Genomic DNA, 21,255 nt, shown 5'->3' with positions numbered 1-21,255 from the left:
GCCGACATCCCCGCACACAACCCGACATCCCCGCACACAACCCGACATCCCCGCACACAACCCGACATCCCCGCACACAACCCGACATCCCCGCACACAACCCGACATCCCCGCACACAACCCGACATCCCCGCACACAACCCGACATCCCCGCACACAACCCGACATCCCCGCACACAACCCGACATCCCCGCACACAACCCGACATCCCCGCACACAACCCGATATCCCCGCACACAACCCGACATCCCCGCACACAACCCGACATCCCCGCACACAACCCGACATCCCCGCACACAACCCGACATCCCCGCACACAACCCGACATCCCCGCACACAACCCGACATCCCCGCACACAACCCGACATCCCCGCACACAACCCGACATTACCGCCGACATCCCCGTACACAACCCGACATTCCCGGACACATCCTGCGGCTGTGATTGGTTGCAGTGAGACAGCTGTCACTCAGCGTTGGGGCGTGTCTGACTGCAACCAATCATAGGCGCCAGTGGGCGGGGAAAGCAGGGAATACGAGATTGAATAATGAGCGGCCGGCATTTTCAAAAGAGGAAAAGCCGCCGGAGCAGTGTGAACATCGTGCAGCGCCGCGCCGGTGATCGGGGAACGGTATGAGAGAGGAAGGGGGGGGAAGACTGACCGACGGACAGAGAGAGGTACAGACAGTCAGAGAGACAGAGAGAGAGAGAGACAGACAGACAGAGCGACCAACTGACAGAGAAAGAGACCGACCAACAGACAGAGGGAGATTCACCGACATCCACAGACAGAAATTGACCGACATCACAGAGACTGAAAAGACCTGCGTTTTGCCTGTCTAAAAAGCATGCGGAACGCAACAAAAATGCAGTCCAAGTGCATTTTGGTTGCGTTCTAACTTCTAACCCACATCATTGATTTCAATGGGTGGAGAACGCAGCTACAACGCACAAAAGTGACATGCTGCTTTTTTTTCCGCAGCGATTTTGGGCATCCAAAACGCTGCGTTTACAAACGCAGCGTGTGCATTGATTTTTCGGTTTTCTCATAGATTTTGCTGGGGAAGCTGAACGCATGCAGTTACGCTGCAGTTCAAAACGCAGCGTTTCCGCGGGAAAAAACGCAATGTGCGCACATAGCCTAATAATGGAAGGAAGACACAATATATTTTTTGTCAAACATACATTTTATTGTTTAAAAATTGTGAATGTTTAGCATGAAGATGTAACTAAATATTGTTGGGAGGTAACTGCATTAACAGTATACTGTGTGATTTAGCAATATCATTGAAAAATGTGTTCTTAGTTTGTGAAAGATTCTTCTTCCGGGGTTAGTAAGGCATTCTTGTGTTGTAGTGTGGCTTCTTCTTGAGGTTGTGTGGGATGTTTGTGCTCGTGTGGTTGTCTGGTCTTTCTTTTGTAGCATTATGTTTCTTGTGACGTTGTTTTTGGCTTCTTCCTGCTGCTGGTTTGTTGTGTTGCTGGGTTGCGTTTTTTCTTTTAGGAGCCCTTGTAAGGCCGGAAGGTTAAATGTTGTTTGTCGTAATCTGTGAAAGATACCCACATAGACAGTGGTAGCGAATGATCAAGTAGAGTCAAGTAAAGAATTCAGGTCAGGGCAATGTCACGGAGTATGTGGCCCCATCCTGTGATTGCCGCCATCCTGGTATGTGCCCCCATCGTGGTATAGGCAGGATCCTTGTGTATGCAGCATCCTAGTCTGTGTCACATCCTGGTATAGTCTCCATCCTTGTATTAATAATAATAATAATATTTATTATTATAGCGCCATTTATTCCATGGCGCTTTACAAGTGAAAGAGGGTATACGTACAACAATCATTAACAGTACAAAACAGACTGATATAGGAGGAGAGAGGACCCTGCCCGCGAGGGCTCACAGTCTACAGGGAATGAGTGATGGTACAATAGGTGAGGACAGCTGGTTGCGCAGTGGTGTACTGCACTGAGGGCTATAGTAGGTTGTATGCTTGTTGGAAGAGGTGGATCTTGAGGTTCCTCTTGAAGCTTTCCACGGTAGGGGAGAGTCTGGTATGCTGAGGTAGAGAGTTCCAGAGTATGGGGGAGGCACGGGAGAAATCTTGTACGTGATTGTGGGAAGAGGAGATAAGAGAGGAGTAGAGAAGGAGATCTTGTGAGGATCTGAGGTTGCGTGTAGGTAGGTAACAGGAGGCTAGGTCACAGATGTAAGGAGGAGACAGGTTGTGGATGGCTTTGTATGTCATGGTTAATGTTTTGAACTGGAGTCGTTGGGCGATGGGAAGCCAGTGAAGGGATTGGCAGAGTGGCGAGGCTGGGGAATAGCGAGGGGAGAGGTGGATTAAGCGGGCCGCAGATTTTAGGATAGATTGGAGGGGTGCAAGAGTGTTGGAAGGGAGGCCAGAGAGCAGGAGGTTGCAGTAGTCTAGGCGGGAGATGATGAGGGCATGCACTAATGTTTTTGCTGATTCTTGGTTAAGGAAAGCACGGATCCGGGAGATATTTTTGAGTTGTAGTCTGCATGAGGTGAAGAGAGCTTGGATGTGTGGCTTGAAGGATAGAGCACAGTCTAGGGTTACTCCAAGGTAACGAGCTTGTGAGACTGGGGAGAGTGAGCAACCATCAAGTGTGATGGAAAGGCTTGTTGGAGGAGTTGAGTGAGGAGGAGGAAAGACAATGAACTCTGTTTTGTCCATGATAATCTTTAGGAATCGCGCAGAGAAGAAGGATGAAATAGCAGACAGACATTGTGGAATTCTGGTTAGTAGAGAGGTGATGTCAGGTCCAGAGAGGTAGATCTGTGTGTCATCGGCATAGAGATGATACTGAAAGCCGTGGGACTCTATGAGCTGTCCCAGGCCGAAGGTGTAGATGGAGAACAGCAGGGTCCAAGAACTGAGTCTTGGGGGAAACCGACAGGGGGCGAGATGAGGCCCTCATCATCGTATGTGGGCTGATGCTTTGATGTGGTCCCATGCTGGTATGTGCCCCCATCGTGGTGCAGCCACCATCCTGACATGTGCCCACCAAAAGTTTGGACACACCTTCTCAGTCAGAGTTTTCTTTATTTTCATGACTGAAAATTGTAGATTCACATTGAAGGCATCAAAACTATGAATTAACACATGGAATGAAATACTTAGTGTGAAACAACTGAAAAAAATAAATAAATATATATATATATATATATATATATATATATATATATATATATATATATATATATATATATATATATATATATATATATATATATATAATATTGTATATACACCCACTGCACAGTACCACTTCTCCTGTCCTGTATACTGGGTGTAATTTTGTTCATTGGATCTAAACATGGACTTTATAAGTGGAAGGATGGTATTTTCTATTCTTTTATATTCAGACTTTCGCTCTGCTATAAATCCTTCTGACATGAAGGTGTTTCTCTAAAATGGACCCATCTAAGTTTTGAGCACTCACCATCGGAATATGACATATACTGATTGAGAAAAGGTCTCCATATGATTGGAACGCCACTCCTTATTTATGTATGGGATACTCCTCTGCAGCCCCTCCTTTTTTATATTAACCTTGTCTGTTAAGGGCCGTTTCAGATCAGCGTTTTCCTGCCGCACTCCCAGATCCGGCACAAGGGCAGTACAGTACTTTACAGTTCACTGGCAAGCTCAGGGCACATAGGGTCATGTGACCGGAGCATGTGACAGCATGTGACCGGGGCTTGCCGCACTGTCTGTGAACTGTAAAGTACTGTACTGCCCTTGTGCCAGATCTGCGAGTGCGGCAGAAAAACACTGATGTGTGGGTACCCTTACCTGTTGGTCCGCTTAACTATGATATGTCTCTGTATGTTTATATTTATCTACATATACTCACGCTATCCCCTGTACACATGAGCGGTCCGGTTTCTGCCTCGCCGCCACCGGCTTGGCCATCTCTATGGCAGCGGTGCAGGTGCGGGAGCCGGATGACGCGTCCCTGCTCCCACGCGTGCGCCGTGTTCTGCCTGACGGTTGACTCACCCGCGGCGTCGTAGTCTCGCACTGAGCATGTGTCCCTGAGAGGGATGACGTAAACGGAAATAGACCGAGGCGGTCTATTTAAAGCAGCTTTGAATGGAGAGAGGGACACCTTCCGTCCCTGATGAAGCCGTGAGGGGGATGTACTGCTCCCTGGGCGAATCACGTGTTGGTGGGCTGGGGGAAACCTTTGTCTCTGAGGACTCGGCGCTCTGGCACCTTTAATTGGCACTTGCTTTCTGAGAATGTATTCATATGGCATTGTTCACCTTCTAATGGCATAAGGTCTTATCCCCATTTTTTGCCTGCTAGCTATGTTCTGCTATAAGCAGTGCATGTGGATCTCTTTATAATCGGGAAGTTTTCCTACTTATGTACACTTAGTACTTTGTTCAATGTCTAGGTTGAGTTTACTCTGGCGATTTTCTCTGAACCTTCTATGCACTGAAGCACTTTATATATGTGTGGCCAGTTTGCATTTCCCCCCCTCATATTGCTCCTATCACTGTTGAGTACTTACTCCAAATCTAACATCAAACAGTGTATACATATATATACATCTATTAGGTGATATTTCACTGCATACTGGGATATATTTACACTATTGTATATCTAAATGCCATTATTGCCATCTGCCCTGACTACAGTTTTTCTCATTGTATTGTGACACCCTGGCCTATCAGGTCGTGACAGGGTATTATGCAATCTGCCCTTCTGCACAGTATCCACCCTCCTTGGTTACGGATCCTGGTCCTTTGGTGTTGCTAACAGCTTAGCCAATCAAAACCATGGGAACACTTCCCACTTTTACCTACCAGACACACCATTGGGGGGGCCTGAAAGGAATAGGGCCGCCCACATGGTGAGGAGAAAGTGAGGACAGTGACAGTCTGTAACGCCTGCCTGGATCCACAGGCTCAGACGGGCTGTAATGGACAGGCTAGAGGGAAGCCACTCGCCAAGCAGGACCCCCAGAACCCTGAAACCCTTTAACCCCTTAACCCCTATACAGGGTTTTGGAATTACACAGGGCCCTGGAGATCACTACCTGTGGAAGGCTGCAGTCTGAGAGAGTAGTTGTCAGGCAGGGTCAAACCAGGAATAGCAGAACAAGGACAGAATCGGCAGACAAGGACGTAATCAGAAACAAGCAGAGGTCAAAACCGGATCGGGCAGCGAGGTACGAAAACAGCAGGCCGGAGGGTAGTCAGGAAACAAGCGGTAATCAGCACACAAAATCACAGGACGAAACAGGAGCCAGAATTCTCAGAACTATCTCTGGGCCGACAGGAGGGGAATTAAAAAGGTTGTGGTGTCTTCCCATAGGCTGTAGCTCAATGATGGTACCTCAGCTGGGAGACACCCGCCACCTACAGTCAGCCAGTGGCACTGCAGATCCCCAGGAAACCCAGACCAGTGGATGAACGGAGCCTGCGCCCACCGGCGCCGCTGACATCGACTCCTCTCCCATCACCAGCACCATCCACGGCAGGAACACGGCGTCGCCTGGCGATCGGAGCAGAAGTCGATGGAGCGGACTCCGGTGGTGAAGTAACAGTACCCCCCCTCTACGAGGGACCTCCAGACCCTCAAAACCTGGCTTGCTAGGAAATTGGAGGTGAAACCGCCTGACCAGACCCTTAGCATGAATATCGCTTGCAGGGACCCATGACCTCTCCTCAGGGCCGTAACCCCTCCAATGCACCAAATACTGTACCGTCCCTCGGACAACACGGGAATCAAGTATTCTTTGTACCTCATACTCAGTTACCTTCAACCAAAACAGGAGGAGGGTGGACCCTGACTGGGTGAATGGGGACACGATATAACTTGAGGAGGGACTTGTGGAACACATTTGATATCTTAAAGGATGGGGGGAGCCGCAGGCGGAAAGCCGTGGGATTTATGACCTCAATTATCTCGTAAGGTCCAATAAATCTGGGACCAAGATTAGCAGAAGGGACCTTGAGTTTAATGTTCCGTGTGGATAACCATACCTTGTCCCCAATGCCAAGGTTTGGGCCCATGGAACGTCTCTTATTAGCAGAGGAGGCTTGACCAACCTGTGTCGTCTTCAAGTTCTCTTTCACCTCAGACCAGATAGCCTTCAGCTTGTCCACAGTTATTTCAGCCTCAGGAGTATCCACCGCAGTGGAAGAAAAAGAACCAAAACGTGGATGCAGCCCTAAATTGCAGAAAAAGGGGGTAGTCTGGATGGATTCCTGATACTGATTATTGATGGCGAACTCAGCTAGCGGCAGATATTCCACCCAGTCAGACTGACGGTCAGACACATAACACCGGAGATATTGTTCAAGGGTTTGATTGGAACGTTCAGTCTGACCATTGGTCTCTGGGTGGTAGGCAGATGAAAAAGATAATTCTATATTGATCTTTTTACAGAACGCCCTCCAGAATTTCGAGACTAATTGTGTTCCTCTGTCAGAAACAATATTTTCCGGAACCCCTTGTAACCGCACAATATGCCTAATGAACAACCTGCTAAGAGTTTCAGCATCAGGTAATCCGGACAGAGGAACAAAATGACACTGTTTCCTGAATCTATCCACTACTACCCAGATACAAGTCTTCCCTTCTGAGGGTGGAAGGTCAGTGATGAAGTCCATGGAGAGGTGGGTCCAAGGGCTTGCTGGAGTAGGTAGGGACTGGAGAAAGGGCGGGTACGGGGTGCCTTGGCTCGAGCACAAGTTTCACAAGCCAGTACATATTCCTTACAATCCTTTGCTATGGTTGGCCACCAAAAATACCTGGTTACTAGTCGGAGGGTATTGCCGATACCAGGGTGACCTGCCAGTACTGGAGTACCTGGAGTATCCGTAGGCAAAGTGAGGGGCGACAAACAGTTTACGGTCAGGAGTGGTTTCAGGAGCTTGGTCTTGGGTATTCTGGACCTCTTTTATCAGATCCAAGGAAACAGATGCCATAATAATGCCTTTAGCTAAAATAGGGACTGGTTCAGAGTTTTCAGACTGAGAGGGACAGAAGCTACGGGAAAGTGCATCAGCTCTGGTGTTCTTGGTACCTGGCCGAAACGATACCACAAAATCAAATCTGGAGAAGAACAATGCCCACCTGGCTTGCCTAGGATTGAGTCTCTTAGCAGATTCCAGATAAGTGAGATTCTTATGGTCTGTGAGAACTGTGACCTTATGTTTGGCGCCTTCGAGGAAGTGGCGCCATTACTCGAAGGCCCATTTGATTGCCAACAGCTCTCGATTACCAATATCATAATTTCTTTCCGTAGGAGAAAACTTGCGGGAAAAGAAGGCACGAGGACGAAACTGAGTGAGAGACGGAGTACCTTGGGATAGCACCGCTCCCACTCCAACCTCAGATACATCGACTTCTACAATAAACGGACGCATAAGGTCAGGCTGAACCAGAATAGAGTCTGAGAAGTCGATGGAGCGGACTCCGGTGGTGACGTAACACAGTCGAGTTGAGTTGAGCAGTGGAGAGAGGAGGTGAGGTGGCTCTCGTGAGGAGAGTCCATGGAGGAGAGCTCCTGTATACTAGGTGGGAGACATTGGTCTGGGCCCGGTAGGAGCTGGAACCCGGTCGCAGGGGACAGTGTCAAGGGGCACGGGCAGCCGGCGGCCTTGAGCTATCACCGGGCAGGGACTAGGGCACGACTGGGTACGTGGACCCCAGGCCGGAAAGTAGCTTCACGCGTTCTTGTAATATTACCCGACGGGGGTGAAGACTTCAAGTGTCATCCCCAACCCGCTCCAAAATCGGGGTACTAGCGCACCGATGGGATAGGACTTTCCCACTACAGTCCAAAGAAATCCTACACGTGAACCCTGAGAGCAAGATCACTCCGTTAGCCTTACGGGTGAGCGGGACCCGAAGAGTTTTATACCCACTGGTTCAACAGAGACAAAGGTGCCAAGGACAGGGCCACAGGCTAACAGCAACACCTAGGGCACGGATCCAGGCGTGCTCCCCGCAGGCTGCAGTGGTGCTCAGAATTTTGGTTTACAAGCTGTTGGTGTAATTATTCTGGGACTGAGTACATTGTAAGATCCCTGTTCCTATTCCCCACGGCATCCAACTACCATCCCAACCATCAACGGGCCCCCGGGACACAAACCACCTACCCACGGAAGGGTTAAACATCAGGCTGCCACACCATCGTCACCGGGCTCCCTAACGGCAGTGGTGGTCCCTCACATTACCACGCACCGTGAGTGGTGTCACGAACTTTCCAAAAAAAACCTGTACATATCCCCCCCCCTTCTTTTAATCGAATGGCCACGCGACCCCCGGGTCTGGAGACCCCTCGAGCCACTCCAGATCCGAGCAGCAGCAGCCCGGCTGCTTGCACGGGGGCGGTACAGTATGTCTTTTAATTGTTTTATGTGTGAGTCCCAAAACCTCTCCTTGTGTGTTTAAATAAAATTGTTTTGCAGTTTGATACCCCTGGTGCTCCTGTCTCTACATAGGCTATACCAGGATGTTGCTTATATTCTGCTTTGAAGACGTGTCCAATTAACTTTCCCCCCCAAAGTCTGTGTAAATGTTTGTGCTCTGCAGTGTGAGCGTGTTAATATATTCACCTAGCCCCTTCTCCGGTATCCGCTCTGCTGCTCTTCTGAGTGATGTCACCTGGAAGTCTCTTTTACAATGTAAGTCTATAGAACCTCGTTCGGACGTTCAGAGATTTACATTGTAAAAGACTCTTCTAGGTCACGGAGAGCACAGCGTGACCCAGAGATTCTGGAGAGCCGTGACATCACTGAGAAGAGTAACAGAGCGCACTGTGACCTGGAGAGTCTGCAGAGCAGTGACATCACTGAGAAGAGGAGCAGAGGAGAAAAGCTTAGTGTGACCCAGAGAGTCTGCAAAGTGGTGATGTCACTGAGAAGAGGAGCAGAGTGGTGCTGCATTTGACCACAACTATATCATCATCACTTCGGCTTTATCTTTTTAAAGCCTTGTTACCTCTACTCCTACCTATATTAACCCCTTTACCCCACTGCATGGTTTTCACCTTAATGACCCGGCCAATTTTTGCAATTCTGACCAGCGTCATTTTAACAGCTTATAACTCTGGAACACTTCAACGGATCCTGACGATTCTGCCGTTGTTTTTTCGTGACATATTATACTTCATATTATTGGTAAAATTATGACAATGGTTTTTGCGTTTATTTGTGAAAATATCGGAAATTTGACAAATTTAGCAATTTTCAAACTTTGAAATTTTATGCCCATAAATCTGAGAATTATGTCACACAAAATAATTACTAAATATCATTTCCCACATCTCTACTTTACATCACCACAATTTTTGAAACCTAATTTTTTTTGTTAGGACATTACTTAGAAGGGTTCAAAGTTCATCAGCAATTTCTAATTTTTCCAACAAAATTTACAAAACCATTTTTTTTAGGGACCACATCATATTTGAAGTGACTTTGAGAGGCCTAGGTGACAGAAAACACCCAAAAGTAACACCTTTATAAAAACTTCACCGCTCACACTGCTCGAAACCACATCGAAGAAGTTTATTAACCCTTTTGGTGCTTCACAAGAACCAAAGCCATGTGGAAGGAAAAAATGAAAACTTTACTTTTTTACACAAAAATGTTATTTTAGCCATAAAATTCTGCATTTTCACAAGGGTATCAGGAAAAAATTCACCACAATTAATTGTGCAATTTCTTCTGAGTACGCAGATACCTCATATGTGGTAAAATTCTTCTCTTTGGGCGCACGGCAGGGCTTGGAAGGGAAGGAGTACAATTTGACTGTTCGAACACAAAATTGGTTGGAATCATTAGCGGACGCCATATTGCGTTTGGAGAGCCCCTGATGTGCCTAAACAGTAGAAACCCCCCACAAGTAACCCCATTTTGGAAACTAATCCAAGGAACTTATCTAGATGTGTGGTGAGCATCTTGAAGCTACAGGTGCTTCACAGAATTTTACAATGTTGAGCTGCGAAAATAAAACAAATTGTTTATTTCCCCCAATCAGCTGGCACTTTCATGCGATGACTGTCACCGCAGCTGCAGTGAGCGCATGAATGCATGGCGTACTGGGTACATCCTTGGTCAGGATGGCACTGACTTTCATGATGTACCCAGTACGTCAAATGTCGTGTAGAGAGAGGTTAAGTAGCCGGAGGTAAATACAATAAGGGTGGGCCGCTGCTCATGGGCACTGCGGTGTGCTTGCCCCCAGGCTAAAATTTTCCAGCCAGACCCTGAGTGGGGTGCGAGCTGTATATGGGGGTATATGGGGTGCGGGCTGTATATGGGGTGTGGGCTGTATATGGGGTGCAGACTGTTGTATTACATTTTTTTGTTTGGGTGGGAGGATCGGTGGCAAAATATATCTCGTGGCTTCTTCCCTGATCTTTCCTGACCTTACCAACGCCTCTGACAAGCCCCTATGGTAAATGTAAGTGGTATAAACTGTACTGGATCTCGGCTCCGATATCTCATATTGGTCTGCAAATATTTAATATGTCATGTGTGCATCATGTTCAATTTATACAATAAAAAAAGAGGACAGGAGTCATGGGACATGTCATTGCATTGTAATAGGATTCCTGTGACTGTTTGTTATTTTCTCATTGTGTCTGGGAATTGCATTTCCTTGAAGTTCCACATCACAATCCAGAGGTGCAGAGAGAACATCAACAGGAAAAGCCATAAAATGTAATTATCCTGATCCCTCCCCTGGAGGTGACTTTGCTGGATGGGGGATGAGCAACAAAGGACAGGTGTTAAGAATGTGTGTAAGACTTTCCAATCAAATGGAAGACTTGTTTCTGCCCCCCCCTCCTCCCCCTTCCCCTTCACAAGAGTAGTGTGAGAAAACATATGAACACACGGAGGGTGGTTGTAACCCAAAATGAAAACCAGTAGAAAAATCTAGGACTGGTTGTAGGCCGTAGGGACTGGAGTTGGATGCGAGACGAGTATGCACTCCAATGTGGCAGATCCGATGGCGTCACTACTCCCTGTTGCTGGGAGGACGTGAAACTGCACGGGGACTGGACTGACTCTCACAGACGGCTCCGTTGTGCTAGGCCGGGCAGTGGCAGGAGGACAGGGAGCATCCACAATAATAACAGCTGAGGTGAACTTAGAGGAAATGCGGCTGTTGGTGTTTGATACTAATGAAGCGTACTATGAGATCTGCCCGCTACTTGTCATATACAGTTGCCATCCAGAAACTGTGTAGTAAAGAATTGTTGTGTAAGGCTCAGCACACGAACGAATGTGATAAAAATCGCATTCCACTGGGACCAATATTACTCTATGGGCCCACTTCCATTAGCAATTGTTTTCTCAGCCCTAATCGGACTGAGAAAACAGTTGCAGCATGCTGCGGGTGCAATGCGATCCTGTTTCACTTGCACCCATACAAGTCTATGCAAGTGCAGTTCGATTCTCACATCAGCCAGCAACGGAAGAGATAGGGCGATAAATCCCTCCCCTCCACAGATGTGGTCTGATTGGACTACAGTCACATGACACTCAGCTCCTGCTGTGCTGCGAGCGTGAGCAGAGTGTCATGCAAGGACTCATAGTAATCCCCATGTGGCCTCAGCCTAAAGAACTATTAGTCTCCGTTTCCTCCACAATCCGGTCTTGGACTGCTCAAGACAGTTGCAAGAAGCGACCTCCTGAGAGGAATGAACAGCACCGCACCTCTCAACACACCCAGCCAGAACCACAGCAGTGTTCCTGTGAAGTGGGCCCAGGTTGCTTATCGGAGGGAAGCCCTCGTCCTCAACTACCACCTCCTGGTCCAACTTTAAATCATCACGGGAGGGGCTGGGGCACAGACAGCACTGGGAGATCATAGACATCTCAAGAGGAGCACACAGCACTAGGGGGTGGCACACAGCACTGGGGGGAAAGCATGTTCAGGATGGTGGAATGGGAGCACATTGCGTGCTAACTCTGCCCACAAAGTATGTTCTCAGCGTGAGGAACTAATTGTTTGCCCACACAGAGTTTATTAATGAACGCTGCGTGCACATCCTCGCAGTGCACATAGGGATTTAAAGGGACGGCATCCAGCAGTTGCTGCTGCCGGCCCGAGTGCTTCGGTCTCAGGTAATCTGCTCGGGGGCCACAAAAAAGGTCCCCACCCCTGGTTTAGACCATACTGAGCTGCACATAAAAATAAAAAAGAACAGATGATCTGTCTAATATCAGATTAATAGCACAAGTGAACGGCATTAAAAAAAAATGCTTCGAACACTATTAAACAAAATACTATGTACCCCAAAAGTACAACAGTTCCAAACAAAACCATTCACTTTCGATTAAAAAAAAAAAAAAAATTAGGGCATCCGAAATGTCAAGACTAGTTTTAGACGAACTCACAAAAAACTGGGACCGGCGTGTCCCTGCTAAATTATAAAAAAAACAAACAAAGAAACCTGATCCGCTCCGGAATCTGGTACCCATATAAGTCTATGGGGATCAGAATCTGGAGATTAAAAAACGTTGGTGGAAGGGATAGGGGGTAGGAACGTGTGCGGTGTACTCACCGAGGCTGTGTCATGGCGGCAAGCTGCTTCTGGGTCACGCTTTCCCTTCTGGAGCCCACAATTTACTCTCATTGAATATTCACTGCTTTGCCTGCCCAACAGCACGTGTAATTGGTTGCAGTTAGACACGCCCCCACCCTAAGTGGCAGCATGTGAGCTGATTACAACCAATCACAAGCGCCAGGACGGCCGGTGGGCTGGGAAAGCAATGCAAGTGTCTGCGGGTCAGTATGGTGGTATAAAATTAAATAAATAAAACAATCGACGCAGGGTCCCCCATATTCTGATGCCATCTGTGTATCAAAATAAGCTCAGAATCACACGTGCGGGGGACTCATCACATCACCCGAAATGGCCTGCCGCTCTCCGAACATGAGCGTGCAGCTCCATAGAAACACAACGGCTGACCTGCTCCTATCAGGAGAGTGTGCAGCTTTGCCGTGTGATCAGAGACTCGCGCGAGTCCCTTGCAAGTGTGACTCTGGCCTAAATGAAACCGCATGTGGCTTTTTTTTTTGTTTAATTTAAATAGTTTAAAAAAAAAAAAAAACAACGAAGTGCGGTCCCCCAAATTTTGATACCCAGCCAAGATAAAGCCAGCTGGGGACTGGTATTCTTAGCCCGCAGACTCCCGGTATTACATCCATTAGATGTGACAATTCCGGTGCTTTACAGGCTCTTCCCGTTGCCCTGGTGCGATGGCAATCGGGGTAATAGCAGGGGTTAATAACAGCGCAGAGCTGCTACTAAACCCTAGGTTAGTGATGGCACTGGTGTCTGAGATACCTGCATCACTAACCTGTAAATGAAAGTAAATAACTACAAACACAGAGAAAAATCCTTTATTTGGAATAAAATACAAAAACACACCCTCCTTCACCATATTATTAACCCCAAACACCCTGCACGTCCGGCGTAATCCACATGAGGTCCCACGACACTTACAGCTCTGCTACATCTCACAGCTAGCGGCCATAGAGCACAACCACCGGCTGTGAGTGCAGACAATGACTGAGCCGTGATGAGCAATGACTGCAGGCAGACGCTGTCACAGGCTGGGGGCGCATCTGACTGTAACCAATCACAGACGACAGGACAGCAGGTGGGCGGGGAAAGCACGAAAAGCTGTGTGTATGCGATGAGCCTATTGCGCAGTACAGGAAGTGAATGCGCGACCCGGAAGGAGTTTGCTGCCATGACACCAAGTCTCCGTAAGTATGAAACGCTTGCTTAATTCTTGTTTTCTTTATATTTCCTTTAATTTCCCCAGTGCCGAATCCGGATCGTACACCCGGAATCCTGGGTCTGGCACCCCGGCATTTTTGAAACCGCGTGGATCCAGACTTTTACAGTCCGGGTCCATTCAGCCTTAGTCAAGACAAAATAATGAAAGAAATCACTGTGTCATATTGTTGTACACTTACCGGACCCTGCTCCAGAGACGCCTGCTTCTACCACTAAGTGCCGCTGTACTGACTCTGAGGGCAGCACTGGTGATATAGGAGGGGGTGAAGTTGACAGCGATTGGTGGCTCAGTGCCCACACGAGATTCTAGTAAAAGCGTCCATCTAGAACATTCTACAAGAGTTTTCCTTCTGTCTGTGACTTTTACATTATTATTTTCACAGTTTTGAAATCCAGGCAAATATCCGAGGAAGATTCATCTTGAAGCCATAATGGAGAAAGGAGAAAGCGATGTGTGGGGAGATGAGCGGTGCAAAGAGGAGGAGCCTACAGGTAATCGCCCCGGCGAGGAGTAATGACTAGTGATGGGCAGATACCCGGGATCGGCGGATGCAACCAGGTCTATAGGGACCTGAATCAGGCACTTTTATAATAGTGTAGAACTTAAAAGAATAGGTGACCCCTAAAGTATAAAGCCAAAATTGTTAATTAAGGGAAAACCCAAAAGTTGCCACAGGACCACAATATAAATGCAAAAGTGAAAAAAATATTTTATTGAAATAATTTACAAAAAAAGGTGAAGCCATGAAACAAGGAAGAGTGGCTAAGATGGAAAATGCCACGCAAGGGGAACAGAGTAAAATACACTCCAACCAACCTCCCTAGTGACACCCAGCAAAGCAGGGGTGGGGAACCTTTTTACTACCGGGGGCCATTTGGCAATTTCTACGAACCTTCGGGGGCCGCATCAAATTATCAATATGAAAATAACCCTGCTATATATGGTCAATTAACTCACCCTTACTGTGGTGGCTGGAGCTGCTTCTCTTTGGTGCGGCTGTGATGTTTGATACTAATCATGTTGCTTCTGACAACTGCTTTTCCAGGTTTGTCTGGGTGTGGAGCGCAGTCAACTCTTTGTATATACATCACAGGAGACGCTGGAGGAACATACATCACTGGAGGGGCTGAGGGCATATACATCACATAGGAGACGCTGGGACTGACGTATACACATCAGATAGGAGACGCTGGGACTGCTGTTTATACATCACAGGAGATACTGGAGGCACATATATCACATGAGGAGCTGGGGACATATATATACCCCCTGTGATGTAAATGCCCCCAGCCCCTCCTGTGTTGTGTATGTCCCCAGTGTCTCCTGTGATGTGTATGCCCCCAGCATGTCCTGGGCATACACATCACAGGAGACGCTGGAGGTAAACACAACAAGAGGGGCTGGGGGCATACACAACACAAGAGGGGTTGGAGGCATAAACAACGCAAGAGGGGCTGCTGGGGCGCACACAACGCAAGAGGGGCTGCTGGGGCGCACACAACGCAAGAGGGGCTGCTGGGGCACACACAACGCAAGATGGGCTGCTGGGGCGCACACAACGCAAGAGGGGCTGCTGGGGCGCACACAACGCAAGAGGGGCTGCTGGGGCGCACACAACGCAAGAGGGGCTGCTGGGGCGCACACAACGCAAGAGGGGCTGGGGGCACAGACATCACAAGAGGGGGGGGAGACATCACTAGGGGTGGGCAGAGACATCACTAGGGGTGGGCAGAGACATCACTAGGGGTGGGCAGAGACATCACGGGGGAGGGCAGAGACATCACTGGAGGGAATGGGAGCACGGACAGCACTTTTAGAGCACAGACATGACTGGGGGACACACAACACTGGGGGTTATACACAGCATTAGGAGGGCACGGGGCAGGCTGCACAAAGCACTTGCAGAGCCCTGACATCACTGCGGGGACACAGCACTGAGCGTTGCACACATCTCTGGAAGGGGGTGGTACACAGAATTGGACGGTCACAGAGGGCAAGCGCCGGGTACACAGTGCGGGAGTGCGGGCGCCAGGCACACAGCGACGGTAGTGTGCGCAGCGGGCACACAGCGGCGGGAGTGCGGGCAGCGGGCACACAGCGGCGGGAGTGCGAGCAGCGGGCACACAGCGGCGGGAGTGCGAGCAGTGGGCACACAGCGGCGGGAGTGCGGGCAGCGGGCACACAGCAGCAGGCACACAGCGGCGGGCAGCAGGGGTGCGGGCAGCGGGCACACAGCGGCAGGCAGCGGGGGTGCGGGCAGCGGGCACACAGCAGCGGGCAGCAGGCACACAGTGGCGGGCAGTGGGGGTGCGGGCAGCGGGCACACAGCGGGGGTGCGGGCAGCGGGGGTGCGGGCAGCGGGCACACAGCGGCGGGCAGCGGGGGTGCGGGCAGCGGGCACAGAGCAGCGGGCAGCGGGCACACAGCGGCGGGCAGCGTAGGTGCGGGCAGCGGGCACACAGCAGCGGGCACACAGCGGCGGGCAGCGGGGGTGCGGGCAGCGGGCACACAGCGGCGGGCAGCGGGCACACAGTGGCGGGCAGCGGGGGTGCGGGCACACAGCGGCGGTCAGTGGGGGTGCGGGCAGCGGGCACACAGCGGCGGGCAGCGGGCACACAGCTATAGTGCTGTACAGGAGGAGGCGGCACTATCTGTACCTACATCTTGTACAGGGGGGAGGAGGCAGCACTCTCTTCACCTAGATCCCGTGGAGGGGGAGGCGGCACTTTTCACAGAGGGGCGGGCACACACACATGCTGAGCATGCTGACACTGGACAGCGGCGCATGTGATGAGGCCGGCAAACTACAAGACAGCGCCAGACCCAGAACTGCAGCCCCCGGGAATCTGCCCGGGGGCCGCATAAAAGGTCATCGCGGGCCGTATGCGGCCCGGAGGTTCCCCACCCCTGCAGTAAAGGGTTAATTACATATAGTAGTGCAAATTACAGCAGCATATACATAACCAGAAAAGTTGAAACTGGTTAGCGACTCACAGGTTAAACTGTTTGACTGCACACACTATAGACATTCCACAGAGCTGTCCACTCATTAAGTGTGTACAGCGGCAATTAAGCTGGTTAGTAACTGCTGTGATGCTGTGTACGCCTCATAAGCAGACGCAAACAGACCTCCATAAAACAACACCATTTCAGTGCCAGGCAGCATGCAAAAATAAGGCGATTGTGTACATATGTGCATATATACAGCGTGTGCAGAATTATTAGGCAAGTTGTATTTTAGAGGATTTTTTTTATTTTTGATCAACAACTATGTTCTCGTTCAAATGATTTTTATTGGGTTTTGTAGTTAGCAAATCTTGAACTTATGCGTTAGAAAATGTAAGGACATATATATAGTAATAACAAGGTTAAGAAAATGCACATATTTTGACCCCCCAGTTTGTTATTGTTGATACATCATGCAGTATATTTTGTTGGTCAAATCAATTGCTTTATGAATTACCGTATTTTTCGGACCATAAGACGCACTTTTTTCCACCAAATGTTGGGGGAAAGTGGGGGGTGCGTCTTATGGTCTGAGTATAGGGCTGCGGGGAATGAGGGTGCTGCGGTGGAGCAGGTCATCGGGGCACGAACAGGCCGCAGCAGCACCTGCCGTGACCACGTGGGCCCACTCATTACATATGCACGCCCATCATCCCGCCCATCTTTCAGCGCTGAAGCCGGCGAAGACAGGTGGGCGGGGTGATGGACGGGGAATGCGCACATAGTAAACAGCTGGCCGTGATCACCCCTGGCAACTACAGCCTGGAGTGATCGTGTGCGGCTATATTCACTGCACCCCGCGCATCATCATCAGCGCGGGGTGCAGTGAATCAGTACACTCACCGTTCCCCTGCAGCACCGCAATCTCCTCCTGTCTGTCGGCCGCGCGGTGTGGAGACTAGCTGTGCTCACAGCGATGACGTCATCGCTGTGCGCACTTGTCCAGTGTCCACACAGCCGCGTCGCTGGCACAGACAGGAGGACATCGCGGTGCTGCAGATTTCGTGGCCGGCTCTACACAGCGCTGCTGGCACAGACTGGAGGCGGAGCCATGCTGCGTGGCGCGAGGAAAGCTGAGTGTAAACGTTTGTTTATTTTGATATATGAGCAGCATGATGGGGGTATATGAGCAGGATGATGGGGGTATATGAGCAGGATGATGGGGGTATATGAGCAGGATGATGGGGGTATATGAGCAGGATGACGGGGGTATATGAGCAGGATGACTGGGGTATATGAGCAGGATGACTGGGGTATATGAGCAGGATGACGGGGGTATATGAGCAGGATGACGGGGGTAGATGAGCAGGATGATGGCATATAAGCAGAATGATGGGGTATATATGAGCAGGTTGACGGGGGTATATGAGCAGGTTGACGGGGGTATATGAGCAGGTTGACGGGGGTATATGAGCAGGTTGATGGGGGTATATGAGCAGGTTGACGGGGGTATATGAGCAGGTTGACGGGGGTATATGAGCAGGTTGACGGGGGTATATGAGCAGGTTGACGGGGGTATATGAGCAGGATGACGGGGGTATATGAGCAGGATGACGGGGGTATATGAGCAGGATGATGGCGTATATAGCAGGATGGGAGCACATACCAGGATGGCAGTATATAGCAAGATGGGGCTATACCAGGATGAGGTACATATATACACACACAAGGCAGGAGGATCATTACCAGGATGGGGTACCTTAGTAGAGAATTTGGGGACATTACAGTGTCAGCAGCAGATCCTCGCCCCATAACAGTGTGTCATCACCACAATTTTTGATCAAAATTTTATTTTCCTATTTTCCTTCTCTAAACCCAGGGTGCGTCTTATGGTCTGCACGGTGCGTCTTATAGTCCGAAAAATACGGTAACTTTTTGCAAAACATAACTAAACAACAAATAAAATTAACAACTTCCTGACATGGATTCCTTAGACAGTCCAGCAAATTTGTGAGATCAAAAACATATAATTCTATTGAGTTTTAGATCAGGGAGGTATCAAAGACTAGAGCTTCAAGCCTGGAATTATTAGTGAGCTTGTATTTCTCGAATATAGTTAGTGTTTCCTTAACGTCAGTTGGCCTATATAGTTTGTCGGTGATTGGGCTCTGGCCATGGGTCCCATTTGGTGAAGTACTTGGTTTGAGTATTATTTTTTATGGCATAATAATACTCTCACGTTTTATGTAGAGTTAGTTTCTCCTTAGCTTCTTGAATATTAGGAGCTTTCTCACTTTTCCATTTGGATGCAATGAGATTAGTGGACACTAGTAGAATATGTATTACTATGGGCCTAAAATGTTTAGGTATTGTTTCAATGTTTAAGAGAAGAAGAGCTAATTCTGGAGTTAGTTACATCTAGCTGTGTAATAGACCTTATAAGTGATTGAATGTCTCTCCAGAATTTCTTAATTTTTGGACACGACCAAAATATGCGCGTTATGTTGCCTGAATTTCCACAGTTTCTCCAGCATTTGTTTGAGGTATCTGGGTTAATTAAATGCAATTTATGGGGTGTGTAATACCAGCGGGTTATCTTATAATTGGTTTCTATAAGAGCAACGCAGGGTATATTTTTGTAGACTGTGGCCAATGACTTTTGAAATCTTTCTTTAAATTGATTTTCTGGGATTTTTAACTAAATTTTCCACTTTTCCAAGTGTTTTAAGTTAAGGAGATTTGTGTCTTTGTTATAAATTTGGTAGATATATTTGGTTTTCCAAGTGTTTTGATTATTTGGATTCTTTAAGAGAGCTGTGATGTTACTTGGAAGATGGAGGGTGGTGCTAGGTTTCATGAATATTTCTTCTATTATCTTCCAAGTTTTCTTATTTGACTTTGTTAGTTTGAATTCTTTTGCTAGGGTTTCAGCTTATCGTTATCGAGTATGTCTGAGATGAAGCATATTCCCTTAGATTTCCAGTGGTTGAGCTTTAATCTTGGTGAGAATGCAGAAAGCATTTCTATCTTCATCCAACCTATTGATTCGATGCCGTGTATTTTTCTAGATTGGGCTCCGAATTTCCTCCATGTTATTATTGAGTTCCTGGTGATGACCTCCTTAGGTAGTCGCTTTTTAGAGTCGCATAGGTAGGCCACCACCAGGTCTCCAACTTCTATATTTGGACAATAAGAATCTTCAAGTCCCACCCATGCAGGTTTATCATCGCTGTTCCAATACTTCTGGCTGCTTTTAATAGTCGTTGCTTGATAGTAGGCCATTATGTTTGGCATCCCCAACCCCCCGTTGATTTTATTTTTGTTTAGGGTAGATTGTGCTAGTCGAGGTTTAGTTTTACCCCATACAAAAGATGTTAGTTGAGTTTGGAGTTTTTGTAGAAGCTTCTTCTTGATTGGTAATGGGATAGTTCTGAATATATAAAGTAGCTTGGGAAGTTCCAGCATTTTGTATGTGTATATTTTTCCTAACCAGGAAAGCTCTACTTTGGATAGATGTTGTAGATCTTTTTGGATGGTATTATAAATGTCAGTAATATTCTGGTTAGCGCAGTCCTTTGTGTTTTTTGTTAGTTTGATTCCTAAATAAGAAATGCCGTCCACATTCCACTGAAATTTGATTTCCGATTGTAGTACTTTTAATAGATCCTGATCCAGATTGAGGTGCATAGCCTGGGTTTTATCCATATTGACCCTATATATTGAGACCCTTGAGAATTCTTTAAAAATTTCCAAGGTCTGTTTGACAGAGTTCAGTGAATCCGTTAGAGACAGTAGGATGTCATCTGCGAAAAATGACACTTTGAATTGTCTATTAGCAGGGACGCCCTAATCCGGCTGTCCATCCTGATCTTCTCTGCCAAGGGCTCAATGAAAAGATCAAACAACGACGGGGAAAGAGGACACCCCTGCCTTGTTCCATATGAGAGGTTGATTTTACCCGAGAGGAGACCATTTGTTAAAATTCTCGCAGACAGGTTTGAGTAGAATTATTTTTTTTTTTATAAGGTCTAATACCCTCCCATTGAAGCCAAATTTTTTTAAAGTTTGTAACAAAGTAAGTAGTTCCACTGAACCCGGTCAAATGCCTTCTCAGCATCAATTGTGATAAAGACTGTGGGAGTCTTAGTTTCCCCTGAGTGAGTAGGTTTAGGATTCGTCTGGTAGCGTCTTTTGCTCCTCTGTTCGCAATGAACCCCATTTGATCTTTGTGTATAAGGTTCGGTACTATTTTTTGTTGTCTGGTGGCTAGGGTTTTGCCAATATTTTCAGGTCAGAATTTCGGAGAGAAATGGGTCTAGAGTTTCCAATGAGCTCTCTGTCTCCCTTTTCTTTATACAAAACTGATATAGTGGCTTCATGCATCTCCTCAGGTAATTTGAAGCCTAGTGATAGTTCATTGATGAGGGTGGTTAAATATGGGGTTAAGATTGTAGCAAACTTTTTGTAGTACTCATTGGGAATTCGATCTGGTCCTGGTGCTT

The 21,255-nt window shown here is 48.0% G+C and overlaps 1 protein-coding gene across 3 annotated transcripts in view; it reads left to right on the top strand.

The window, feature by feature from the left end:
- The window catches only part of LOC142245450 (uncharacterized), a 115,496-nt gene that overhangs the window by 59,873 nt on the left and 34,368 nt on the right, over nucleotides 1–21,255 (top strand). For all 3 annotated transcript variants that reach the window (XM_075318166.1, XM_075318167.1, XM_075318168.1), the window contains exon 2: nucleotides 14,190–14,298. In XM_075318166.1, coding sequence (XP_075174281.1) covers nucleotides 14,238–14,298 — 61 coding nt within the window. In that variant the 5' untranslated portion in view covers nucleotides 14,190–14,237. The remainder of the gene's footprint in view (nucleotides 1–14,189; nucleotides 14,299–21,255) is intronic.

This window comes from Anomaloglossus baeobatrachus, chromosome 7 (genome assembly GCF_048569485.1).
Source record: "Anomaloglossus baeobatrachus isolate aAnoBae1 chromosome 7, aAnoBae1.hap1, whole genome shotgun sequence".
NCBI lineage: Eukaryota > Metazoa > Chordata > Amphibia > Anura > Aromobatidae > Anomaloglossus > Anomaloglossus baeobatrachus.
This window is presented reverse-complemented; position numbering and strand designations above follow the sequence as displayed.